The sequence below is a fragment of the Cricetulus griseus genome, chromosome 6 (assembly GCF_003668045.3).
Source record: "Cricetulus griseus strain 17A/GY chromosome 6, alternate assembly CriGri-PICRH-1.0, whole genome shotgun sequence".
Taxonomy (NCBI): domain Eukaryota; kingdom Metazoa; phylum Chordata; class Mammalia; order Rodentia; family Cricetidae; genus Cricetulus; species Cricetulus griseus.
This window is the reverse complement of record NC_048599.1, coordinates 879,183-906,586: the sequence shown is the minus strand read 5'-3', so window position 1 is coordinate 906,586 and position 27,404 is coordinate 879,183. Positions and strand designations below refer to the sequence as shown.

General features: G+C 50.8%; 1 protein-coding gene across 1 annotated transcript in view; it reads left to right on the top strand.

Moving 5' to 3' along the window:
• Positions 1–19,578, top strand: part of Col20a1 (collagen type XX alpha 1 chain) — a 35,621-nt gene extending 16,043 nt beyond the window's left edge. Inside the window, exons 10-35 of the mRNA XM_027419925.2 lie at positions 705–850; positions 934–1,057; positions 1,246–1,382; positions 1,895–2,024; positions 2,269–2,411; positions 2,609–2,741; positions 3,128–3,276; positions 3,451–3,580; positions 4,491–4,529; positions 5,804–5,942; positions 8,431–8,573; positions 8,847–8,956; positions 9,268–9,426; positions 9,500–9,577; positions 10,236–10,322; positions 11,138–11,191; positions 15,123–15,218; positions 15,294–15,347; positions 15,445–15,498; positions 15,925–15,978; positions 16,913–16,984; positions 17,568–17,603; positions 17,684–17,750; positions 17,825–17,995; positions 18,421–18,498; positions 19,437–19,578. Coding sequence (XP_027275726.1) covers positions 705–850; positions 934–1,057; positions 1,246–1,382; positions 1,895–2,024; positions 2,269–2,411; positions 2,609–2,741; positions 3,128–3,276; positions 3,451–3,580; positions 4,491–4,529; positions 5,804–5,942; positions 8,431–8,573; positions 8,847–8,956; positions 9,268–9,426; positions 9,500–9,577; positions 10,236–10,322; positions 11,138–11,191; positions 15,123–15,218; positions 15,294–15,347; positions 15,445–15,498; positions 15,925–15,978; positions 16,913–16,984; positions 17,568–17,603; positions 17,684–17,750; positions 17,825–17,995; positions 18,421–18,494 — 2,579 coding nt within the window. The 3' untranslated portion in view covers positions 18,495–18,498; positions 19,437–19,578. The remainder of the gene's footprint in view (positions 1–704; positions 851–933; positions 1,058–1,245; positions 1,383–1,894; positions 2,025–2,268; positions 2,412–2,608; positions 2,742–3,127; positions 3,277–3,450; positions 3,581–4,490; positions 4,530–5,803; positions 5,943–8,430; positions 8,574–8,846; positions 8,957–9,267; positions 9,427–9,499; positions 9,578–10,235; positions 10,323–11,137; positions 11,192–15,122; positions 15,219–15,293; positions 15,348–15,444; positions 15,499–15,924; positions 15,979–16,912; positions 16,985–17,567; positions 17,604–17,683; positions 17,751–17,824; positions 17,996–18,420; positions 18,499–19,436) is intronic.
• Positions 19,579–27,404: the final 7,826 nt, after the last annotated feature.

The window sequence follows — 27,404 nt, the reverse complement described above, 5'->3', positions numbered from 1 at the left end:
CATTCAAGACTTTGCCAGGTGTGGCAGCACTCACCTTTAACCTCCAGAATTAGAAGGGCAGAGACAGGTGGATCTCTAAGTTCAATGCCAGTTTGGTCTACATAGTGAGTTGCCAGGACACCCAGGGTTACAAAGAGAAACCTTGTATAAACACAAAAATATAAATAAACAAAAAAGAATAACATATTCAAGGCTATTTACACCAAGGCCACCACAGATCATGTTTATCACCCAAGGAAACTATACATTTCATTGGCATCCCAGATTGTCCTTCACCCAGCCCTGGCAACCTCGGCTCTGCTCTCTGACTCCAGATCTGCCTCTTCTGGTCATTTTTGCTTCATGTATTATATGATTTTGTTGTTGTTGTTGTTGGTGGTGGGTGTGTGTGTGTGTGTGTGTGTGTGTGTGTGTGTGTGTGTGTGTGTGTTTCAACCTGGAGGTTACATCCCTCACTACCTTTGTAGCAAATTTCTTTAGGCCAGCAGGATTATCTGGCTCCCCCACAATTGTGAGCTGAAAAACACAGCTCACTGACATGTGAGACAAGTGACTTAGAACCCTGTTCTCTGATTGGTGGTTGTTCACCTGACTGTTCACCCACTGAAAGTCTTATCGTTACAAAAAGGGTTCCTTTGTTCATGTTTATGAGTTCTGCATGTGCCACACTCCCAAGATTCCCCTGATGGCCACCCCCTCCTCAGCACCCCTGCCTCCACCTGGAGCACTGACCCTGGCTTCAGTGACACCCAGAACCCTCCGCCTCACCTGGCAGCCCTCTGCTGGGGCCACTCAGTACCTGGTGCGTTACTTGCTGGCTGCCTCCCCTGGGGAGGAGCAGAGGAGAGAGGTGAGAGGTAGAGAAAGGGAGATAGGTGGGCCAGATGGTGGGACTTGGTGCTGAGATACGTGTTGCCACCATGTCCCTGCCAGGTACACGTGGGACAGCCTGAGGCACTGCTGGATGGCCTGGAGCCAGGCCGGGACTATGAGGTTTCAGTGCAGAGCCTTCGGGGACCAGAGGTCAGCGAGGTCCGGAGCATCAATGCCAGGACCAGTGAGTACCCTTCCTGGGCCATGTGTTCATACAGCAGATGCCTGGTTCTGTTTTTCAGCTCACTCCAGTATAGAAGACCACAGATAACTCTGGATGCCCCATATGTTCCTCAGTCCCAATACTTCCTACCCTTTTCCCAGTCCCAAGTGTAGGGATGCCAGCTTCTGAGGCCTTGTTATGCTCTGCAGCTGCCCTGGGGCCCCCAAGACACCTGAGTTTCTCAGATGTGAGCTACAACTCAGCCTGTGTGTCCTGGGAAGCCCAGAGGCCTGTGCGCCTGGTCAAGGTCAGCTATGTCTCTAGTGACGGCAGCCACTCTGGGCAGGTAAGATCAGGGGCCCAAAAGTCCCAAGGGCCTCCTGGGGGACCCAGAATCCTAGATAGATTTAGCATTGGAAGCCTAGCATCCTTAGGCTCTCACCTCACTTATTCTTCTTCCCCTTGGACACCTTCAATCCATATCTGTTTAGACTCCTTCTACACAGCCTTTGAGATGGTGTGAGGGACACAGTTTGATAATGACTCAGCCCTCAAGGTGACTGTGTCTGGCAGGAATTGGGGGAAGACCTAAAGCAAGGACACATACACACAAACACAAATACATGCATAGTGATGTCATGTAGAGACTGTGGCCACACCAGATTTAGAGCAGAATGGCTTGTGGCATTAAAAGTTGAGACAGGGAGAGATGAGTCTCCACTCATGGGTCATTCTGGGGATCCATAGCTAATCACACTTTTCTTTGGAAATCATAGGCTAGCTCCAGCTATAGGTCCTGAGCCTGAGCCCTGTCAGGGGCTCAGGTGCCTGACTGGTCTGCATGTATACCTCCCACAGGCTCAGGTTCCTGGGAATACTACCTCAGCCACCCTAGGCCCTCTTTCTTCCTCTACCAAGTACACCGTCCGAGTCACTTGTTTTTACTTCGGGGGTGGCTCCTCCATGCTGACTGGCCATGTGACCACAAGTGAGTCAGGGAAGTCAAGGCTGGGATGGGGCTGGACTGTGTCCTTATGTCCTGCTGAAGGGCCTATGTTGGGTGTCTGTCCTGGCTGTGCTAGGCTAGGTGGGAACAAGTGTCTGCACATATGTGATAGAAGGTCTGCAGAGGGACAAGGGGCCAGGGACACTCTTCAATATGACTGACGCTTATCTGAAAGCAACAGCTCACGTCATCACTTTATACTACATTTTTATACCCTGTCTTCCAGAGAAAGCACCCAGCCCTAGCCAGCTGTCTGTGACGGAGCTCCCGGGAGATGCAGTCAAGCTGTCATGGGTGGCCGCTGCCTTGTCTGGTGTACTTGTTTATCAGATCAAGTGGATGCCCTTGGGAGAGGGCAAGGCCCATGAGGTAAAGGGACAGGGGTCAGATGACATTTTGGAGAAATTCCTATGGTCCCAGACCCCAAGGCCAAGTGGGGCTTAGACTCTGTGTGTCCATCTAAGTTCTGTGTCTTGGGAATACCTGTCTGCCCATAGCCTGTGAGCCTGCCTCTTGAGGTAGGTTCCCTATCATGCAGGTGGACCCCTGGACTCTCCTTTCTCTAGATCTCTGTCCCAGGAACCCTTGACACAGCCGTCTTACCTGGCCTGATGAGTCATGTGGAATATGAGATCACCATCCTTGCCTACTACAGGGACGGCACTCGCAGCGACCCTGTGTCCCTCCGCTACATCCCCTGTAGGTGGCCTTTCCTCCATTCAGATGGGCTTGGGACAGGAACAGAGGGGACCCAGACCTTCCTGGATCCACACGCCCAGGACCTCATACTCCCACAGCAAGCAGGCTCCCTGAGTCCCTGAGACTCTGGGCTTGACCAATGGATCCCAGCCCACAAAGGGTACAGGCTTTTGGGGTGTGGCTGAGATCCAAATTCCCCAGCATGGGTGACACAGCCTCTGTGCAAGACCTCCTAGGGATATTGGTGGACTCGGCAGGGACATTGTTAGGGTTGGCAGGGCAGAGTGTAAGATTCTGGACTGGCTGGCTGACTGGCTGGCCTTCTGGCTCTGGGCACCTCCATCCTGGAGAGCCTTGAATTCCACATTGTCTGTGCCATTGGATAGCTTCAGCAAGCAGGAGCCCCCCCTCCAATCTGGTCTTGTCCTCGGAGACCCCCAACAGCCTGCAGGTCAGCTGGACACCACCAAGTGGCCATGTCCTACATTACCGGGTCAACTATGCACTGGCCTCAGGCTCTGGACCAGAGAAGTGGGTGAGTCTATAAAGAGCAGGGAGTCACCCAAGGGTTTAGGTGATGATTTTATCTATCTATTGAGGGTAGCATGCTGCTTCTTTGTGGAGGGAAAGATGGGTAGAGGAGGGAGTACCGCCTTAAAGGGAGAAGGCCCTCGAGGAGGGGAGGCTCAGAGGCCTCCTGCCCCCACAGATCTCTGTGCCAGGCACCAGGAGCCATGTTGTACTTCCTGACCTGCTGTCTGCCACCAAGTACAGGGTCCTGGTTTCAGCTGTCTATGGAGCAGGGGAGAGTGTCGCAGTGACTGCCACATACCGCACAGGTTAGTAGGCACAAAGACTGTAGCTCCTTCTAAATCCAAGACCCAAGCCAGACTCAAGTTCCAGTTAGATGTTAGATCCAGTCAGACTTCAGATCTGGTCAGACCCCAGACTAGGCAAGATACTAGACTCAATGAGACCTCAGAAGCCAGTGGACATCAGAGCCAGTGAGGCCCCAGGCTCAACAGATTGTGGAGAGGCCACAGAGATCAGGGTACCCAAAATAGAGCAGGCTGTATCAGAGTGACTGGGAAATGGCTAGAGAGTAGGGAGAGTTCTGCCCAGCAGAGACCTGCCCTTGATGCCACAGGACATAGTCAGATCTCTGGTATCCTCCAGCCTACAAGGCCAGGCTCAGCTGTGAGGAATCACCTGAGAGCCACCGTTGCTAGGGCATAGGGCCTTCAGAGTCCATGAAGCCCATTGCCTTAGCTATTGTGCTCCATCTTGGACAATCCAGTTATATCCAATTGTCTATGATGTCTGGTTCCTCACTGCCCAGTGGATGGCCACTATGCCTGGAGCCCTGACTGTGACTTCATCTGCCTTGTATCTGGCTACAGCCTGTATCTCTGCCTCCTGTGCTGTTTGCTGTATCCAGTCATCTCCCTGGCCCTACCAACTTGTGCCTGGGGTTCACTTTGGGCCCGTAACTTTTTGGGTACAGTCCCCAGTGGAAGCTTGGTTTTGGCCCTGGGTGCACAGGGTAGGCAGGGGTACCTGCTTACTCAGTGAGATCCTAACATGGAAGCGAGGAACTAAGTCTACAGAGTGGTGTTGCCAAAGGGAGCAAAGTGGGGTATGTGCAGGTCCACCTGTGCTCACCAGAAGCCTGAAACTGCCCACAAAGTAGCCCTTCTGGTAGTCGGGCTAGCTTCGATGTGACTCACCGGACCCTCCATGTCCTCTCAGCAGCCTGCCCAGCCCTGCACCCGGACAGTTCCCTCTCAGGTAGGTCCTGTATATCTGTGTCAGCTGTGCTCTGTCGTTTGCCTGCTCGGCTTTTCTTGACTCTTCCAAGGTTGGGGCAGAACATTCATGATTCAGGATCAACCATATGGTGCTGCAGGCCAAGGCCTGCACCTTCTCAGGTAGCCCACAAGGCTGTCATGGAAGCTTTATTCTGGCTTCATCCAAAGTTAGTATTGGCATGTGCAGGGCAGAGGCAGAGCTGGCTAGCTCCACTGGGTCCCTCGGTGGTCCCACAGGCATCTGGGCTAAGTCGTGCAAAGCCCGGAGTTCTCACAAGTACTATGCAGGAGGGTGGAGAGCAGACACTTAGCATGAGGCACATCAGGGGTTCTATCCAGCAAGGAAAGGTCTTTAAAGTACAGAGTGGACAGACAGGCTCTGATCTCAGAAGGAAGGCTGTTTCCTCACCTGCATCCCAATAAGACGCAGTCTGGGTCTGCCACTGCCCTGAAGCTGGCAGGGGTGGTGAGGGGTGGGATCAGTGAATGGTGGGGCCCATGGAACACAGGGCCAGTGGGCAGATGGTCAGGCATGGCTGCTTCCTTGAAATAGGCCTCAGAAAGACCGAGCCTCTGCACCTTTGGACCTGGTAGTGCACAGTTAAACACCAAACACACATGTGATTTCACTCTCTGATTTGTGCCAATCAGTGCTGTAAAGGGAGCTGGTACTTGGAGGACCCACCATGACACTGATCATCCCAGTGACTTGTATGCCAGCCTCAGCCTTCAGCTGGGGTCTGGACCATGGAGAGTCCTCAGGCTATGAGGAGCAAAAGGAGCTGCTTGAAGCTTCTGTGCTGACTAGAGGGGAATTGAGCAAGGTCTTCCTTACACAGAGACAACTTGGAGCTGGGTTGGGGCAGAGTGTAGGTGCAGCTCGGTAGGAGTATGAGGCAGGTGACTGGGTCTGAGTGTCAGGGGTACCACTGTGTCCTGTGTGTGGCTTTCCAAGCTGGAGCATCTGGGTGAGCAACGTCCCCAGTGTCAGAGCTGGAATGGAGGAAGAGGAACAGAGTGGCATGGGACTGATGTCTGCCTGGCTAGAAGGGGACTAGATTCTCCTGCAGAGGGCAAGGTAGTGCTGGGCCCATGGCCACCTCCAAGACCCCGCTCCAGCTTCTCATTGTTCTGGTGACCCCATCCAGGCCATCATTTTAGGCCCTCTCTTCTACATCCTCTCCAAGTGGAATCATTGCCCCTGCCCCTCGCTCTTCCCTGATTGTTGCTAGTCATCATTTCCTGTTCCACCAGGGTTTGACCTGATGGTGGCCTTTGGTCTTGTGGCAAAGGAGTATGCCTCTATTCGAGGTGTGGCTATGGAGCCCTCAGCCTTGGGTGCGGCCCCCACCTTCACGCTCTTCAAGGATGCTCAACTGATGCGCCGAGCCAGGTGAGTGGGGCCGAGGGAACCGCTGTGCAAAATGGGGTGGGAGGAGCTGATATGGAGCCTGTCACATATTCTGTGACTCTGCCATGACCCTGACCCCAAAATGACTAGCCTCTGACACCATGTCAACAGACCGTAGATAGACCGGTTGGCTTCAGCCCCGCGCACTCCAGAAATTCTCATTTGACAGATGAATGAAGTCTTGTGTGGGGGATTAGGCTCTGTGCCCCGCATGACTTGAAGCCATGCATGGGTCTTTTCCCTGTGTAGTTTAGGGATCGTTCACAGTCACAAAAATCTGCATATAAGTCATGGCACTGTTCCCTCTAAGTGACTGCGTATCTGCTTTTTAGCCCAACGGGCAAATCTACCACCATCCTAGGTTTGTGAGAACTGGGTGCTTTCCAAGAAGCCACGAGAAGGCACACAAGGCCCCTGGTATCTGGCAGACACCAATTCCTGCTTATCCCACGCATGGGTCATTAACCTGAACTTGGATTCACACAGTATGACTGACCAGACCCTGAAAGAACCATGGCCCCAGGCATGTAGCAGAAGTATAAATAAGCCTCACAAAAGAGGTATTACAGGGAGTACTGAAAAGCCCTGACCTTCACACCACTACCACATGCCCCCATGAGCAAGAAAGGAGGCCACGAGTGGACAGAGCATGGCCCCATGGGTTCCCACAACAGTTTGGGGCCCAGGTGCAGGCAGCAAGCTGGGGATCTTGTCCTTGGTCATGCTCCTCCATGAGAACGGGTCACCCAGGGTCACCATCTTTTTCTATATGCATGAATTAGCTAATGGCTAGATAAGGGTAAACACAGTGATCTCTTCCAACATTTATTATTTTGTTACTGTAAAGCTATTGCTGGTGATGGTCTGCAGCTGTCCTCTGCACACCCACACTCTAGTTCTTCATGACTTTACTACATCTCAATAGCTTTCCCATCTGTTCCTACCCTGGGGTGTATACATACCACTCCATCCTCAGAGCCTGGCTTCATCTCTCACTCGAAATTTAATGGGCATGTTGGCTGATTCCATTTCTTGGCCCTGGCAAACAGAGAGAGCTACAGTAACCACGGAGTCTGACCTCATTTCCTTTGTGCCCAGGAATGGACTTGTCAGATCATCTGGTAGTAATTATTTTGTTCTTTTGAGGCCCCTCCATTCTGTTTCCCATATACTATACTATATACTAATTTACAGTCCCAACACTGTTCAAGGTTCTCCTCGCTCCACCAACACTCAGTAAGTTTTATGTTCCTGACAGCAAGGTAATTTCTCACTTTTTTTTTTTTTTTTACATTCCCTCGGTGACAGTGATGTTGAGAGCTTTTCTATCTCAATAACCTATTTTTACATTTTCCTGGGAGAAGTGTCCTTGGAGGCAGGCATGGCCATAGCCACATGTACTTGGTGCTTGACCTTGCCATCAAGTGTCCGTGGTCCTCATATTTGGCTGTCCCTCATCCTAATGACTATCTCTTGGTTTCCTTCACAAGTCTCTTTCTTCCCCCCTTGTCTTTGCTATCTGCTATCCCAGTCTCTTCTCTTACCACAAAGCCTGAATTAAAGCTGCCCATTCTCAGTAGTGATTTCCCTTACTTGTTCCTCTCCTCAAATGAGTGGCTTTTCCTAGAACCCTCTATCTATTTGCCTTTCTGGGGCTCCAAAAGAGGGTGGGGCAGATACCTAACTTCCTCAGAGTGCCCACTTAGCTCAAGTGGCCCCTACCCCATAGCTGTTAAGAGTAAATGGATCCTTCTTTGTGGTGGAATGGAGAGGCTGCCTGAGGAAGGAACGTGTGAGGCCCTCTGATCATTGTGTTTAGAGAACTGTAGAGTTGTTCTCTGTGTGGTGACATCTGGAATCCCAGAACTCAGGAGGCTGAGAAAGGATCCCTGTGAGTCTTATGCCAGCCCCAGCTATGTAGTGAGTTCCTGTCTCTAAGAAGAAAGGATAGGAGCATGGTCGAGGTGGTGTTTGTCTACTTCTTGGCTTTTATCCTAAGAGCAGATGAAGGTCAAATAGGAAGGCTGTAGACTGATATGAATAGTCTTATTGAGTGACTCAAGACTCCATTCTTTGCCCTTAGATAGCCTGGATCAGCACAGGCATGGATTTCCCCCATCGCCTAGTCTGATACCTCAGCATACATACTCAGTGGGAGCAGCTCCTGAGTCCCAGGACTGTTCCAGGTACCTTCCTGCTGGAGTCTCCCTGGTCAGGCCCCTCACCTACAGTGCCACTGAGCATAAGGGTTTCAGTAGGCCTTGCTCAGTGACCTTTATTGTATCCTTGGCCTGGCTTTGGGGAGCAGAGGGTCTGTTGGCCCAGGGTCCTCAGCACTTCTTGTTGAACACTAGAAGTTTTGGGTAGGGGGCATTCTCTGCTACAATCCCCATGTTCATTATGGAGAAACTGAGGTGTGAAGACCTCAGCTCAGTCCTCTGAAATCTGTTCCAACCCCTTGTCTCTCCAGTGATATCTACCCGGCAGCCCTGCCACCAGAACACACCATTGTCTTCCTTGTGCGCCTACTCCCTGAGACACCCCGAGAAGCCTTTGCGTTGTGGCAGATGATGGCTGAGGACTTCCAGCCCATTGTTGGGGTTCTGCTGGATGGTGAATGTGGGCCCCATCATACCACCCTTGGCAGTTGGGAGGGATATTGCCCTTGCTTATCCTCTTAACCTCATGGAAATAAGGATATCAACCCCCAGGCCAAGCTGTGGGTTTCCCCAGGCAACTAGGCATGGAAGTCCATCCTCAGTGGGAGCAGACATCCTGGATATCGCCACATCTTTGCGTTATGGAGGCCCTACGTGGGTCTTGGTTCTATCACTGCCACCCTCGCCCAGCTTGCCATTCTCATCGGTTTCCTATCCTCTCTGGCAGCTGGCAGGAAGTCTCTGACTTACTTCAACCATGATCCCAGGGCAGCCTTGCAGGAGGTCACCTTTGACCTGCAGGATGCAAAGAAGATTTTCTTCGGAAGCTTCCACAAGGTCCTGGGCACTGTCCGCCTGAGCCCTGCAGGCCCTAACCCTCTGGCCTGGCCTTCCCTGAATGTGGTTGTCTCCCTTGAGAGTCAAACGTTAGTCCATCTAGGGCCTTTGACCCTGGTGCTCCTCTGTTCTGACTGTCAGAGAGCAAATTCTTCTCTTTGGGAGGTTTCTGCAGTAGCTTTCCCTGGGGAAGTTGTGGCCCCAGTAGACCCTGGAGTAGCATTGGGATCTGACCCCAGACCCTCTGTGTTGGGCCCCTTTGATATGTTTTGGCCTGGTCTGGGGTGGGAGACTCACTTTAGTTTCTGCAGGTACATGTGGCTGTGGGCCACTCCAAGGTCAGACTTTATGTGGACTGTCGGAAGGTAGCTGAGCGGCCTATTGGGGATGCTGGCAGCCCACCCACAGCTGGGTTCATCACACTAGGGAGGCTAGCCAAGGTCAGGGGGCCACGGAGTAGCTCAGCCACGGTGAGTCTGGAGCCTGGCCTCATAGGATGGGTGGGCTCTGCCTATGGGGCCTGACTTTTCCCCTGCTTCACAGTTCCAGCTCCAAATGTTGCAAATTGTGTGCAGTGACAGCTGGGCAGACAAGGACAGGTGCTGCGAACTTCCTGCATTGGTAGGTAGCAACAAGGTCCTGGACACTGTTCCTTGGCCCTGTGAGGGTGCCAATAAGGATCACAGACTCTGGGTAGATGGTCTGTCTAGACCCATGCTGACAGAGATGAAAGCAGACTATCTGGATGAGGTGGTCAGGGACCTGAATCGGAAAGTCCCACAGGCATTTGTGGGGAAGGCCAAGAAGCCTCATTGACAGTTACAGCAGCTGCCATGGGACATGTGCGGGGTGTCCCATTTCCACCAATAACAGCCATGTGTCAGTTAGAAGTCCCCAGTCAGCTCTAAGGAGATGCTGTCCTCCTTCTCTATAGGCCCAGGGAGACGGTCATGCAGGAAGGCTGTGGGAACATCCCAGGTGCTGGGGACTTGGAAGCTATCCTCACTAGTCCCTTGAGGCCCCACACTGAACTTGGCCATGCTAGGAGCCTGGGAGGAGAGCATGGAAAAGGAGATACAGGGCCCATGTGGGTATCCAGGACAGGGCACAGTGAGCCTGATGCATACTCAGGACTTAGCTCTTTACTCTGACCTGCTCTACCTCCAGTGATGACTAGAGGCTTCCTAGAGTCGGGTGTCCTTTGGCCACACTGAGTCTTAAGATCCGATGAGATACAGAAGGGGGGAGTTCTTTGAACAAATGATTTATTTTCTTCCAGAGGGATGGAGAAACATGTCCAGCCTTCCCTTCCACCTGTGTCTGTTCATCTGAGACCCCTGGGCCACCAGGGCCCCAAGGCCCTCCGGTGAGTCCAGTGTCTTCTTCTCTGGGGGTGACCAGGGACTTCTGCTGCCATTGGTGGAGATAGAGTAGTTGACATAATGCTCCTCACACCAGCTTTCAGGAATCCAAACCCACCAGCAGCCCTCCCAAGCCATGTTACACAGATTTCTTCTATGGCCATCAGGCCCAGCAGCCTAGTCTGACCAGCCCCTTTGTATACTGGTTGAGCTTTTCTCTATTATGTATGTCCGCTGTCTGTGGGCAGATGCTGGCCTTTCTCTGCCAGGAAATCAAGAGTTTCTCTGATGTTCCTGATGGAATGAGTCCAGGTCCCACTGGTCTCCATGACTGTGCTGGTGGTGGTTGGTGGGCTATGACGTGGCAAAATGAACTATAGCCTTGCAGGCAGCTCTGCCCTGGGTCCTGGAAAGGAGTTAGCCTGCACCATAAGCACTCTACCTTGGGCAGGCCATGGAGTCCTCAGAGGATCTTCATACCTCTTCTGGTCCTTTCTCTGCAAGCCCAAGGCTTCTGGGCCACTTGCAATACTTGCAGAGTCAGTGGTCTCAGGACACCTGTCGCGAGCACTTACTTTGTGCAGTTGGTGGTCCACAAGTCTCATTGTATATAGGCCCAGGGTGACCTCAGATCTGCCTTAATCCAGTGGGTGCCCAGCAGTGAGGAGGAGGGCAGTAAGGACACCCTTGATCTTGGAGGATCCTTTTCCTCCAAGCAACACAGACAGGAGTCCAGGATTGGAGATAGCTGGATATCAGGGGGCTGGGTGGGACTAAGGATTTTGATGGGGCCGGACTGAGTCCTGTCTGTATCTTATAGGGCCTCCCTGGAAGGAATGGCACTCCAGGACAGCAGGGACACCCGGGGCCCAAGGTAGGTCTTCTGAAGTACAGGAGCAATGTGCCTGACCTGGCCTGCAGTGGGAGGACCCCAATTTAGAGCATAGTGAGCAAGGTGCACGGCATTCCGTATCAGGTGGAAGGGCTCCCCACTGTAGAAAAGCAGGGATTATTCTGGGCTCCCTACCTCCTGCTGGACAACTGGTCCTGAACCCAGTATTTAGTGGATGTTTACTCTTCACCTACTCTCATAGGTAGCATCACCCACATGGCACAGGTGGGGAAACTGAGGCTCAGGATTCCAGTGGGTGGGTCCAGATTGTCTAGCTCTTCAGCTGTCTCTTTGTTCCCCTCCATAGACACTTGCTAACTCCTCCCACTAACCCACAGCACACAGGAGACTGAGTTCCAAAGTGGTTTTGAACATAGTTAGCCTCTGAACTGGTGCCATCTACAGGGTCTGTGGGCATGTTGGAGAGAGGGTCTGACTCTGCAGAGGTTTGTGGGTATGTCAGAGTATGGCAGGATATAAATCAACTTTTTGGAGATGTAAAATTTATACATGTACCAACTGGGGTGGCACCGACAGCCCAAAGAATGACTCATTGAAGTTGATCTTGATGAGTAAAATGAGTTTATTAAGGACTACTTAGAGATAAATATAGACAGCATTTTGCCCTCCATATGAATCTAAGTTCAGAACACTACCTAGTATTAAAGCAGCAGAAACAACCCCAGGTTCAGACAGCATGCATGTTGTACAGACAAAATCAGGCCGACTCTGGGAAAGTCGTTTGTGTGTGCTCTGTTCTTACCCTTATCAGGGATTCTGCTGGTGTTAGCAAACATAGTCTGACTGTGGAAACAACAGAGTTTTTGCTGTATCCTGACAGATAAAACAGCTAAATGACAATGACAGTCCACTGCAGGATGATTCTTTTCCTCTGGCTAGGAGTGGGAGAATTGGTCTCATTACACAGGGCAGGGTCTGGCTCTATAAGGTCTATTGGGTGTGTTGGGATAAGGGTCTTGGTCTGAGGACTATGAAGTGGAAGCCAGTGCATTTCAGTAGCAGTGCCACCCACGCAGTGGCCTGCAAGGTGCCATTCTTGCTTGATTCTAGATTGGTAGGCCACGCTGCCACATTGCCACGTGTACAGAGTACAAGATATGCAAGGAGTGGCTGCTGTTGGAATAGGCTCCTCCTCCTCGTTGACTCCTTCACCTCTCTCAGCCTTCCAGGGCATCTGTAAAACTGCACCCAAGACCCTGTCCTGCCTGACCCTGACAGAGTGCCTCTGGTCTTTACTGTGGACACATGTAGATAGTAGTCAGCCTTCCATCAGTGGAATACGTGTATGGGCACATTCTGCAGGCATCAGGAGTCCTCGGGGATGAGTGCCTGCGTCTGTATATGCACAATGTCAGCTGTCCTCCTTGGACCTGCTCTGCCATGGTGAGCCACCTGCTCTCCAGGCCACTCCTGGATAACTAGCTGAAATTAGGCAGTCTGTAAGAGGTTTTGTTTGTTTGTGAGAAGGTCTCACTATGTAGCCCGACTAGCCTGGAACTTGCTATGCTAGTTCAGGTGCCTTTGGAAAACTGCCATGATTTTATTAGAAGTGAGTCCTCCAACTCTCCACTGTCCTGTTTGTTACTTGCTTTTTGTGTGTGTGTGTGGGGGGGGGTGTTTTACGCTGTTTGGAGTCAGCTGGGCTACTGAAGTACTTGTGGCTTCTTTGCTATCTTGTTGTGTGCCCTTTGACCTTGTTTGTAAATGGTTTCTGTACAGATTTTTAAGGTAATTTTTGTTTAGTCTACATCCCTTGCTCTGTCTCTTCTGGAGTTCAAATTCCGTAGACTATTTTAAAAGGCCTTCCAAGGCAGGCAAGATAGCTTTGCTCGAGAAGGTGCTTGCTGCCAAACCTACACGCATTGGATTCTTGAGACCCACATAATGAGAGAACAGAACTGATACAAGTTGTCCTCTGACTGCCACCATGCCCACAAATGCTGAATAAATATGTGTTAAATACAACTAAAATTTAAAAGCCCCCATCTCAGTCTGAGAGAAGAAAGTGGACATCCTCCAATTTCTCTGGAACTGCTGGGTATTTTAGGCCTACATATGTTGGTTCATCCCCAGCTGGCTTGGTGTAAGATGGGAGGAGCCATGTCCAGTCCTCAAAAAGATAGCCTCTAGCCCCTGTCCCCTGAGGATTCTTCCCTGATAGTACCATCTTTAGAGTCCTACCTCCGAAGCACACTTTACCCTCTTCTCTGGTTTGTCTACCAGGCCACAGCCTAACCTGGCCAACTGTTCCTGTCCACTGGACAGATCCAAGTGTCACATATGACAGTTGGCTTCCATACCACAGCTTCAACACAGGCAGATCCAACCCACAGCCCATTGTGTGCCTGATTGTATGGGCAGGTCAGAGGACAATTTTGGGGAGTGTGTTCTGTCCATCCACCTTTATGTGAGTTCCTGGGATTGAACTCAAGTCACCAGGCTTGTGCAGTACGTGTCTTTACCCACTGAGCCACCTTGCCAGCCCAGTCTGGTCCTCTTTAGAACTCTGCTGGTTCTTTTTGCTTACTCACTGTGGACTGTTGGACTCACTTGTTCTTAGACTGGGAAATGTAGTTGGTGTTTTCATTGGAACCAAGTTCAGGTTAGAGCTGTACTTAGGAAGAAATGGTACTTTCAGAGTTTGCATTTTATCATCCAGGAACATGGCTTCCTGTTTATTGAAGGGTTCAGGCTCAGGCCTAAATATTGATTTTTTTGCTGTTAGTGAAAGTGGTGGTCTTTGTTCTTATCACAGCTTCTCTTGTGGTTTATGTACAGGCTCTTTCCCTGAGGGTTATTTTTGTATCCAGGTTTCTTACTTGCCTTTTTTTGGTGATATATTTTATATCCGTGTTTTTCATATTCACATGAGATCACCTGCAGAGTTATTTTTCCTTCTCCTGCTCATAGTTGATAACTCTGGTTTCTTTTTCTTGCCTGGTGGTGTTGGTGAGTAGTTCAGACCTCTGTCAGATGGTGTCATGTGGCAGTACAGATGTCTTGGCTTAATAGTAATTCATTAAATGCAGCACTGATTCAGACACGGAGACAGATACTCATTTCCATGTGATAACAAAATCCCTCTAATCTTAATTTATTTGAAATTTGAAAAAATCAAACAGACATTAAATAAAATGTGTCATGTGTTCAGTGGTTATGGACATGACCCAGCAGTTTTCTTCTTGAAGCTACTCGATGCTAATTTTGCTGTTTCCCCACTTGCTAAGTACCCCAGCATCACTAAGGAGCCAACATGGTTGTGGTCCTCATCACTGTTGAGCATGTGGCAGTGATTTCCATGCTGGTGTTTTACTTATGGTTGTGCATTAATAAGATTGGGCAGTTGGCTATATCATGTTTGAAACAGTGATTTGCTTAAGTATTAAAAAAAAAGTTTGGAACTGTTCCCCCTAATCTCAGTTTAAATGTCTCTGGTGTCGCCTGTCCCTTAGAGGTGGATATCCAGTGAGAACTGAGTTTGGTGTTTGGGTGTCAGAGCTTAAGGAGATGCCCCTTGGGCTTCCATGTAGCTGCCCACTAATTTCCTTCTCTCTTCTTGGTGACTTCTTTACACATTTCCTCTCTGAGACCCTTTGGGACCAGAGAAGAATAGAGGAACTGGGGTGGGGCAAAAGAGATGGCTTCAAACCCCGACTCCATTTTGGCTTGTTTGTGGCTCTAGATAAGTGACCAGGGGCTGATAGTGACCTACAGACAGGGTCCCATCAGCACCTGCTCAGGGTAGGCACAGGCGAACCTTTGGTCTCCAGTGAAGGTGCTTGTGGCCTAGAATGAAAACCACAGGTGGTGGACAGTGCTAAGGGCAGGTAGTGAATAGAAAGGGACAGGGGACAAGCCTTCTCAGTACTTCCAACGCTTCTTGTGTCTCCAGGGAGAACCAGGACCACCCGGACAGACAGGACCTGAAGGGCCTGGAGGACAGCAGGGGTCACCAGGGACCCAGGGCCGCACAGTTCAGGGACCCATGGTAGGTGCTCATCTGTACCCAATCTTCTTCTGCTTTGTCTTGCTTCCTGGCCTCTCAGTCCATCTTCTCCTCCAGGGTCCCCCAGGAGTCAAAGGGGAGAAGGGAGACCACGGACTTCCTGGCTTGCAGGTAATGGGTCTGGGTGATGGCCAGGAAAGGATGTGGGTAGGATCCTCCTCTACATATGATGGCCCCTGCCTGATGAACTATCTCCTTTCCCTCCCAGGGCCTCTCTGGCCAGCAAGGCATCCCCGGGAAAACTGGCCTACAGGGACCAAAGGTACTGGTTCCAAGTCCAGGAGGTGTTGAGTGGGAAAGAGTGGGCCCAGGTAGAGTCTTGGAGACAGAGACTATGGGGAGAGAGGAAGTGGAAAGGCTTCCTCCTCCACCTGAGGCTTCATTTCTCCTACTCCTTAAGGCCTGGCTAGGAAGAAAACTATCTCAGCCCACACCAAGGATAAATGGTGTCGCCCTGGGGTGGGGTGAAGGGAGGCAGCTCCTCTAATTGGAGCTGGGGCAATTGTACATCCCACCTTCTCAGGGTGGGCCACCTTCTTGGGACAGCACTGGCCTGGACCCAAAGGGCATCAAGTTGGTAGAAGAGAAATGCCAGTGAGAGGAGCACATCATGGCTGTTGGGGTGGGTACCATAAAAGGCAAGATTCATATAAGCCCCATCTCAGTTTTCCCCTCTTCTGCCTATCAGGGAATGAGGGGACTGGAGGGACCTGCTGGCTTGCCTGGACCACCTGGCCCCAGGGTAGGCTCTGCCCAGAATCCCAAGGCTTCCTGGAGCTGGACAGCTAGTTTGGGAGAAAGACACTGGACATCACCTGCCACTGTCCAGACCACTTTGGAGGAGGGACTTGTTCCTGCTGCAGCCTCCCACAGGGCTCTGCTGGCATCTGAGTATCTGTATCTGGGAGCACCCCAACTCTACCCCAGAAAAGGCCCTTGTCCCTGGAGCAGGCTCCTATGGAAATAAGCCCTGTACAGGCCCAAACATACCTACACCCTCCTCTACAGGACAGGGGTGCCAGGACTCCTGACTGGGCCTGGTAGGGGCAGGTGGCAAAACTGGCTATGGGGATAGTGATGCTGTTCCTACTGTCAGACTTCCCAGCAGCTGGGACCATGCAGGAAGCTGTAGCTTCCTCACCTTGAGAAGACTTTCCTTCCTCAATCCCAGGGGTTCGTCACTCTGAGCTCTGTACCCAGTGAACTTTTGAGAGGATAGCTCAGGCCAGCAGCTGAGACTTAGCAGAATATGCTGCAAGGATACTCTCTGGGGTTGGGGGAGCCCACAGAGTCTCTTCCAGAGCACCCAGAGGCTATCAGGGGTCATTTCAGTACAAAAAAAACACTAAAGGACAACTGGGTGAGGGGTGGGTGGTCTACTCTGGATGCTGAGTGAGGGAGGGATAGAGTGCCTGTACTGAGTACTGAGCATAGGTAGGGTTTGTCCTGGGTGCTGGAGGAGGGGCTGGGGATCTGCCCTAGGTGCTGGGTGAAGATTGATGGTCTGTTATAGACACTGGTTTGGGAACAGGACTGGAGCATGCTGGGGAGGAGGGCAAGGCCTGAGAGCAGCCAGGTTTAACCTTATGAGGCAATGGGACCCTGCTATCAAGCCAGGTCTGGGGAAAGGAATAGACTCCTTGGGGCTCAAACTCTGATATCTGCATTTTTTGTAGGGGTTCCAGGGTTTGGCAGGGGCCAGAGGCAGCAATGGGGAGCGAGGACCCCCAGGGGCTGTGGGGCCCACGGTAAGTACCCCCTACCTTCCAACAAGGCAGCCAAGTGACAGGGATGCTGCAAGCAGGGGTTCAGGGGCTCCCTGATTGAAGACCTGCCTGTTCAGAGTGTTGCATGGCTTCCATGGGGGCACAGAGTTGGAAGGAAGCAGCAGTTGAATTTTGGGGATCCAGCTCCCTGGGAGGCCACCTTAGCCTTCAATCAAGAGGAGTAGGGGTCCAGCAGCTCAGGGCTCCTTAAGTGGGCTCCGTAGTGTGGCATGGTATAGAAGAAGATGCGGGATGATGAGCAGCTCTTGGCTCAGGCCTGCCTCTGGGCCAAGGGAGGTCCGTTCTCTAGGCTGCTGGGGACCTCTGCCCACTCCCCAGCACTAAGTGTACAGCGGGGAAAGGCTCTCTGCAGCTCACTCCCAGCTCTGTTCCTGCTGTGGATGTCCATCTTCACTTGCTCTCGCTAGTCTGGAGCTGAAGGCATGCATTCCTAGATTCTTGGCACTACATCAGCTTGTGTGGAGTCAAGACTGCTGCATGCTGCCATGCCTGCAGTTCCTTGCCTCTATGCTGACAGTTTTTTTTCCTTTACCCCCTGCTACAGGGTCTCCCAGGGTCCAAAGGTGAACGAGGAGAGAAGGTGGGTGATGGCCATAATCTAGAGATTGGGACTCCCTAGTGGCACCTGCCATGAGTCCCAAAGCCATGTCCTCTTTCCAGGGAGAGCCACAGTCCCTTGCCACCATCTTCCAGCTGGTGAGCCAGGCCTGCGAGTCAGCCATACAGAGTGAGTGAAGCCCACCCTGCCCTGCCTCATCCTTACTGGTGAGACTGGGCCCCAGCTGATGTCTTCTTCTTCAGCACACGTGCTGAGGCTGAATTCCTTCCTCCATGAGAATGCCCGGCCCCCAATGCCCTTCATGGTGGAGACAGCAAAGCCAAGCAGACCCGTATCTATAGAGCCTCCTGGGTCACATAATGAGGCTCTACTTCCTGGAGACGGGGGACATGTCCACCATCCTGAGGACCAAGGTACCAGGATTCCTGCTCTTGGGATTCTAAGAAGTAGACAATGGCTGGTTGTTGTCATCCCCCCCCCCTCTCTCTCTCTCTCTCTGTGTGTGTGTGTGTGTGTGTGTGTGTGTGTGTGTGTGTGTGTGTTTCCTCCTTGTCAGTCCCTTTACCCCAAAGATGTCTTAATGATCCAGGAGCAGCCTGGGGTGTCCACAAGTGACCCCACCTTATTTAGAAGTAAAGTCTCTACTCTGGCCACTAAGGTACTTTGCTTGGGGCTCAAAGACCGGATGTGCTGTTGTCATGAGTGCTCAGCCTTTGGCCAAGGGCCTGAGCCCCATGGTTATCCTGAGAGGACCCAGCCCCCCTCTGGACAGACAGGGCAGAGAAGAATCTAAAGCTGCTTCATTCCCTGGTCCTGCGATGTCCCCCTTTCCTATTAGGTGAGCCTGAAGCTATCAGCCACATAAGCAGCCCTGGACTACAGGAGAGCCAGACCCCAGAACCCCTGGAGTGAACAGGTAAATTTCTATCATCATGTCAGCCCAGTCATGGAGCAAGAAGGAGGGGCAGTTGGAGTGGAGAATATCTGCTTGGGGCTGCACAGTGAGAGGGTGGATGATGGTGCTGTCTCCACCTAAGAGGCACTGGACACAAGAGTGGGATGGAGCTGGCACTTGTGACTCTCATTGGGCTAGCAAGCATGGAGGAGCCACAGAGTAGAACAGAGGTTTGAGCTGCAGCAGTGTAGGTGCTCATGGACCTTGGAGGAGCCCCACAATGGCAGGAGGGATTACAGAGACTGGCCCTCAGTAGGGCACCCCAGTGAACACCTGGCCAGGTGAGACAGACTACTCTTCAGGTTCTGAGTGTGAGCGATACAGTTGAGATTAGGGGGGCAGGGCACAGCACCAGCTGACTCTGGATGTCCCAAGCAAGCTTCCCCTGTGCAAACCTGCCTGAGGAGGTGTTTCCAGGTGTGTGTGTGGGGGGGTAGAGTGAATACAGGTGAGTGTGAGTGAGCACGGGTAAACACAGGTGAGTTCTGCGCACACAAGTGCAGGTGAGCACAGGTGGCACAGATAGGTTCACATGGCTTCAGATGGGGGCAACAACATTGTCCTCAAGTAGATAATGAAGCTGGAGGTGTTTGGGAACAGACTCAGTAGACAAGAGCTCAGGGGTGCTGAGGTGCATGTATGATGGAAAGTGGGTGGCAGGAGTGGGGAGCCACCAAAAGACAAGCTAGAGCACTGGGTGAGTATGACAGCCTTGTGCTTACTCAGGAGACCAGAGAATAAATAATTAAGACTCTGCCCTGTTTCTGTCACTACAAAAACTAGTGTGTGGAGACCTCAAGTTGTGTCACTCTGGGGAAGCCTGCGCTCCCTGTGCCAGGAGGCTGGGTCATGGTCTCCTAGGCTACAGTCCAGCTGTGTCTGCCCTTCTCTCTTGCCAGGTCCTCCCTTCTGCTACTTTAAATCACCCTGTACTGCCCCAACACCATCATCCATATTTCTTGTCTCAATGCTAAGAACAACGGTGTCCTGGAGGGATGGAGAGGGAAACCAAAGGAAGAACCCAAATCAGCAGGAGTTGGAAGGGAGAAGGATGGTGCCTCTCAAGTCCCTTCTTTGTACACTTCCACATTCAGATAAACCTCTGCTTGTGCATCAGCCTATGTGAGGTGTCTGGTCACTGCTGGGAGCTGTCTCCCACCACTCCTTACTGCTCACTCAAAACTCCAGGATTCTTGGGCGTCCTCGAAGCCACACTGCTGCCTCATCGAGGCTCAGGCTTCATCATTCTCCACCCAAGGCTCATCTACTTCTCATCTTCACCCCACTAGAACACAAACCTGCTCACGACTTCCATTTCTAGGGGCTCCTTGTCATTTCAGGGGTAAAATCCAGACCTCCTGCCAATTGTAGATCATAGCAGGCTGTCGACTATGGCTGCCTCTGGGCCTTTGCATGTCCTATCTGCTTGGTTCTTCCTAGGGTTCTATGCCTGACAGTGTCTCTCCTTCAGAAAGGTGCCCTCACTTCAGCCCTGCCATCTCTTTTAGTCCCCTTTGCTACTGGATATAAGCAAACCCATCTGCCCTGTCCCATCCCTGTACCCAGTCCAAGAAGTCTAGATTATCTTCACTTCCCTCAGCCTCTGTGCTTGGCTCCCAGCATTGTGATGCCACTTTAAGACCTGGTATCTACAGCCTCTTGTCTTCAGGGTCTCAGAAGCCTGGGTCTCTCACCACCCTCAGAGAGATCATGTAAGCCTTCTATCTTACCCCACCATGCTAGACAGGGGTCTGGAATGGCATGAATTCATGACACCTACATTCCCAACCCTGGCCCAGCTGAGTCAGAGACTTCTATTTCCTTTTTCAACACATATTAAGTAATTGGCCCACTGCTCCCATCTGTGTAGCTAAGCAAGAAAAGTCCAGAAATGAAGAGGAAACCCATATCACTGGGGGAAGGGTAAAATTTTTAACAAGGAACAAGAGATGTTTGACACTGACTGAAGGAATAGTTTACCACAACTCAATGTGTGTGGGTACATGTGTGTGCATATGTGGGCACATACGCATCTGTGTATATTAATGCCTGCATATATATCTGTCTCTGTGTATGTGTCTCTCTCTGTGTGTGTGCATGCTCATCTGTGTATGCACATGTGACTCTATGCAATGTTGCATGCATACTTGTTTCCCTATGCCTGCGGTTGCATACATATTCATATGTGCATGCATGTCTGCGTGTGCATGTGTGCAGTGTTTCCCTATGCCTACAGTTGCATATGTATCTATATGTGCATGCATGTCTCTGCGTGTGCATGTGTGCAGTGTTTCCCTCTGCCTGTGGATGCATACATATCCATATGTGCATGCATGTCTGCGTGTGCATGTGTGCAGTGTTTCCCTATACTGCAGTTGCATATGTATCTATATGTGCATGCATGTCTCTGCGTGTGCATGTGTGCAGTGTTTCTCTATGCCTGTGGTTGCATACATATCTATATGTGCATGCATGTCTCTGCATGTGCATGTGTGCAGTGTTTCCCTATGCCTGTGGTTGCATACATATCTATATGTGCATGCATGTCTGCGTGTGCATGTGTGCAGTGTTTCCCTATGCCTGCAGTTGCATATGTATCTATATGTGCATGCATGTCTCTGCGTGTGCATGTGTGCAGTGTTTCTCTATGCCTGTGGTTGCATACATATCTATATGTGCATGCATGTCTCTGCATGTGCATGTGTTCAGTGTTTCCCTATGCCTGTGGTTGCATACATATCCATATGTGCATGCATGTCTCTGCATGTGCATGTGTGCAGTGTTTCCCTATGCCTGTGGTTGCATACATATCTATATGTGCATGCATGTCTGCGTGTGCATGTGTGCAGTGTTTCTCTATGCCTGTGGTTGCATACATATCTATATGTGCATGCATGTCTCTGCATGTGCATGTGTGCAGTGTTTCCCTATGCCTGTGGTTGCATACATATCCATATGTGCATGCATGTCTCTGTGTGTGCATGTATCACTGCACACATGCATGTGTTTCCACATGTGTGCAGCACTGGTCCTCAAGAAGCTGTTATAAGACAATCGTTTGCTCCTGGACCTGCATGCACACACATACATTCTAAACATGTGTACATACATGTATACTAACATTCCAATTGTGAACAGCATTGTTAACCAGGTTTATGGCATGAATCCAGGAAAAGGAAATATCTGAGGATAAAAACACTGAGGCAATGAACAGTCTATATCAGATAAAGAGGAATTTGTGTTCTCTCTGGTCTATTAATTTTTAGACCACAGAGGAAAGGAAGGATAATAATAACACGAACCCCAAAATAACAGGAATAAGTGAAGGAAGACCAACTGGAAGGACTGTGTGTGAAAAAGAAACTGAGAAACAGAGTCAGCAGGAGACATAAGTGAGATGAGAGTGCTGCTGAAACCACCACTAAGCTGTAGGATCAGAGGAGAGAAGTGTCCTGGAGCTCCAATCGGGAGAGATGTAGGGAACTTGTATGACAGCATCCTTGTGATGAGGTCCGGAGGGAAGGAGCATAGTAAATGGAGCACTGAGATTTGGAGGTGACAGACATTGAAGATCTGAGCATCAGAGAAAGGTCTAAGATCTCAGACTGATGACAGGGCCATGAGAGCCAGTGAGTGGCGCTGTGAAATGTGGCCTTAGTGTCTTACAACATGCTACAAAGACAGTGGGAACACTCATCAAGAAATCTATCCTTGGGAGAACCTACAGCTCAAACTACCACCCAATAGAAATCTAAGGCTGCAGTGAGGTGGGAGGGCAGATGGGAAAATGCCCAAATTCCCCGCAAGGATTAGGACAAAGGGTATTTCAAGGACCATAACACTTCCAAATGTAACACACAAATCCACTTTGCCACTCATGGGAAGAAGCTTGTGTCAGCAAGGAGTCCCGCAGACTTGTGGAGACCTCTGCAAAGGACTGGGGATATTGTGAACATAGGGGCAGCAACCTCCCTCTGCCTTGGGCAGTCACACAGCACTAGACTAAGCTAAAATCATTCTAGATTATCCTAATGAACTAGTGCCAAGGGCAGCAGGGTGCTGTGCTGTCAGAAGGTGGAGGTATAGCAATGTTTCCAATCATACAGAAACCTTTTGAAGCACAAGTGTTTGCTGTAAGCCAAGGAGCAGCTTCTAGAATACAAACCAATAGAGTAAGTGTCCAAACGTGGCTGATTAGGTCAGGCTTTCCTCTGTGAAGGGGATAGAACATATTAAACAACAGTTTCCCAGTGTGCCAGATACTGCTGTAAATGTGTGTCACTGATGGAAAGAGGCACTCGACAAATTCCACTGAAACATAAGACATGGTTTTCTCATTGATCCCTCGATCGTCAGGGAATATACTGCTAACCAGGCCTGAATTTTGTCACACTTGTTTTCAGTGTGACAAGGGCACATGGTCTGGCTTGGCTAGAGTCTCATGTACATGTGAAAAGAGTAAGCATGCGCTCTGCTGTTTTAGAGAAGGTTCTAGAAATGCTAGGTAGGCCCAGCTGGCAACAATGGTGTTCGAGTCTCCTCTAGCCTTGTGTATTTTCCCAATAGAAACATCCAGTATATTTTAAATTATTATATTATTTGTGTATGTGTGCAAGCACACATACATGTGCCCGTGACTTGTGGGGTCAGGAGGTTGATGTCTATTCTCTCCACCTTAATTTTTGAGATATGGTTGCTCACTGAAACTGGAGCGTGCCCGTTTGGGCTAGACTGGCTAACCAGAAAACCCTGGGGACCTGCCTGCCCGAGGGGAATGTAGGAAATGTTTGAAGGATTTACAGGGAGCCACCACCAGTTTCAGCTTTTACATGGGTGCTGGAGATCTGAATACAGGTCTTCACGGTTACATGGCAAACACTTACTTCATCCACTGAGCAGCCGCCCCAGCCCTAGATATGTTTTTTTTTTTTTTTTTTCTTTTGGTAGTGGTGGTTTATTCAAGACAAAGCCTCACATAGCCCAGATTGACCTCAAACTCAAAATGCGGTTGAGGGTGACCTTGAACTCCTCATCCTCATGCCTCTTCCTCCCAATGTCAAGTTGAAAAGCAAGTATGCAGACCAGAACCCCTCACAGCACTTCTTATACAATGACAAACTGTGACAACCCAAATGTCCTCTGCAAGGAAAATGGATGAACAACTGGTATAGTAGCCACACTGTGAGCACATGAAAACTGGCTGTTCGTGGTAAAGAGATGAATCCTACACAGGCTAAGGAGAGGAAGCCAGGCACAGGAGTATTCCGCGCACAGGATGGAACCCACACAAGCTGGAGTGGTAACTTCTGAGTGCTGGTGACACAGGCAATTACAGTCAGAAAGAAAGTGTATGCAGGCATGCTGAATGTGTATTCTGTCTGTGCGTTACCCATGAGGCCAGCAAATAGCAAGAAATGTCAGGCAGGGATTAAAGTAATGAAAACTCCTACCTGCAAACAGCAAGAGTAAACAGCACATCCGAGGGGAAAGTATTTTTTGAATCATCTAAATCCCAGTACAAATCCCAGTGCCTGACAATCCCACCCTTTCCCAAGATACTGTGTCCTGGGTAGTGTGCTTCCAGCTGTGGGTCAGAAAATCAGTTTGGAAAGTTGAAATAGAACAGGAGCCCAGGAGTGTTCTCATGTACCCTTTGTAAAAAAAACAAAAAAAACAAAAAACTTGTGTGCACACCATGGACACATACCAGGAATCCCCAGGTTTCCCCTCGCCCCCACAGGTCAGGATAATTCCAGGACCAGTTAGTGGCTTTATGCCAATGGATCCCAATTTGTATGGGTGGCAGGAAGCACTGAACTTGCAGATGTTTCTAGTGGAAAAGCACCAGGACCCAAGAGCTATGGCAACAGTGGGGTCACTTCCACCTGGTAGGATGAGTTATCTATATGGGATACATCCCAAGGCTCTGTGCCTAAATCTTAGTTTACCAGGGAGACAAGGGATTCCCCTACAGAAGGGTGTCAGTTGCCATTACCAAGAAGATGATGTTGGGAACAGGGGATCAGCAGGCGGGAGGGACGAGGAAAGGAAGTGGCACCAGGTGTTTCTGTGAGAGCTCAGGCTACATAGAGGAAACAGTCTGTGACACTTTCTCAGACTCTGGGATACAAAGGGTCTCCAGTGGCTGCCTTTGTGGCTTGGCTCTGGTGTAGTTTTGTAAGGAGAAAGTGCTATTGTAGATGGCCCTTCAGCCATGAAGGTGGGTAGGCTCCAAGCAGGCTGAGCAGTAGAAACTGGTTAGCCACAGAAGCAGCAGCCTTGAGTCTGATAGGCCCCTAACATGTCAAGACATCACAGCATACAGAGAGCAAAGAAACACGACTAACACAAAAAGAAATGGTGACACAGGCCCACAGAGACAAACACGGGAACTCCACAGCACCTTGACTGACATCTGGAAATGAGGGCGGGGATACGCAACAATGGGGAGACACCATGACTTGGTTTATTCAGACATAAACAGCGACTAAGACCAACAAGCACACAGCAGCAATGTGTCTAGTGCACACAGCACTGCAGACAAGCCTTAGACACACAAGTTAAAGAAGCCAGACGTCACAGAGTCCAGTATGGGATCCCGGACACACAATGACAGTCAGGAGTCAGCACAACTGGTCTCCAGGACTCTGATCATAGGACAGAGTAGAATGAGAGGGCTGGGAGCTTTGGGGAGAGGATGTCCACATATCAGTGGGACTGGGGCCATGCCTGGTTCTTAAAGCTCACTAAGCCCAAAGGCCTCAGATCAAGCATTCTGCCCTATTTGAACTTCATCTTGACCACAGAGCAACACTGGAAGCAGGAAGACAGAAGGACAGCTGAGTGGGCATGGGGACAACACGGTGCTTTATTTTCCTTGTCTGGCTTCTGGGTGCAGGTGGGGATGGCCTGTCAGGAGCATCCAGCCAGTTGCTTTTTTCTGACCCAGAAGAGAACGGCACAACAGCCCTGTACAGTGTGCCACTGTGGCTTTACCCTGATCTCTACTGTTGCCTGCAAATCTTGGGGTTGGAGCCGTATATGCAACATGATGGTAGAATCACAGCCGACAGGTGTATTGGCTGCCTTCCTCACTGAGGCTTGTGCTACCCTTGGCTCCCAAGTTCAGGAATGAATTTCCCTACCAAGGTTATCATGAAACATCCTGAGGGCTCCAGTGTGGAAACTAGTGACCCAGTCAGTCAGCGGAGTGAGTGCAGATTCAAATATGGCAGATAGGGTCCTTGATGTCCTTAGGACTCTAGAGGAGGCCTACAAAATCCATGGTTCAGAACCCAGGCCTCTGCATGCCCTTCCTGCACACACTAATGTCCTGGGGCGTCCAAGTCAGGTTTCCTTTCCCAGTAGCACCCTGGGATGCCCAGCAGCTCTGTGTTATGAGGGTTTGCCTGCAGGTACAAGACATGGCTGGCCCTTTGGCAAACCTCCACCCTGACATCATTTGGCTGGGATGGGCAAACTGTGCCTTGGGGGTGGCAGCTGTATCTACTGGAAGCTTTGTGTGTTCATTCCAGACTTCATTAAGTCCTTCTTCATTCTTCAGCCCCCAGAACTATCCAAGCAGGGACCATAGCTTCAGGGCCTAGCTCAAGCTGGCTGAGGGTGCAGGGCCCAGCTCTGCCAAACCCACCTGGCTGGTGAGGACAGCAGAGTGGAAACCGCTACAGAAGATGATTTCTTGGGTGTCTCCCACGTTCTGCCCTTCACCCAATGGAATCTCAAAGAGGTGGGCACAGTAGGTGCTTCTCCTGCTCCATCACTGGGGATTCTCCAGGTTGCCTGGTGCTATCTTGGGAAGAGAGGAGCCCCTCAGGTCTTCCCGACAATCTAAGTACAAGGCAGACTGGGTGAGGCACCCATAACCCTTGGTCTATGGCCCCCAAGACAATGAGTCAAAGAGCCTGGTTTGCTTAGAACCCTCTTGGCAGTTCTACAATATCAAATGGGCTTCCCGTCACTCCTGCTGGCCCAAAGAGTCCCAGATTTCTTTACAAGATGTGCTCCGTGGAGCTGTGGCCTCACCACAGGACTAGAGTGAGAAGTCCTGCCATTAGTCTTTTAACCCCAGAGACACAGAAACATACAGGGTCATTAAGAAAGATCCGTGAGGGGATCTACAGCCCAGAACCTAGACATGATCTGACCTCCTCACAACCCTGACACTCCCAATGCTCTTGCCCTCCTGGGGTTGCTGGTCCCTAGGAAGTACTCACTAAAGAACCCTTGTGACCCTGAGGTGGATGCAGGGCTCCCATGGGGCTTCAGTCTTGCTGTGAGGGCCTGCATTCATTCTCTTGCGGGTGGCCCAGGGGAGGGGGAGGGCATCCACATAGCAGTGTTCTACTTGTCACCAATTCACCCCAATCTAAACAAAACAGAACCTGCCGGAGAGCAGCCCAGTCTGGAGGGTTGAGGGGAGCACTTCGTGGGGTAGGGAGAGGATGGGGCTGGCAGAGGCACAGTGGGAGTTTCCTGGGTCTGATGAATCCCCCGGGATGAGAGGCTCTGGTTGCTGAAGAGGGATGGATTCTTGTGGCCCCACAGGACAACCAAGACCAACACTGGATCATTCGTATGCTGTCTGCAGGCCAGGGGGTGACTGTCACCTGCTCTGGAGAAATGTTAACAGGGGCTCAGACTGTAACTCTGCCCTGTGCCAGCCCTCAGCTAGCTCCAAACAGGCCCATGGCTAGACTAAAGCCAGTGCCAGCTTCCAGCTCCCGAGAAGCAGCATCTCTCTCCTAGGTGCTTCATGGCAGGTTTGGAAGATGGGGGTAACTGACAAGTAGCGTGGCCCTACAGAGAGCAGGGAGTTGGGCCAAGAGCGCCTTTCCACCGCTGTGTCC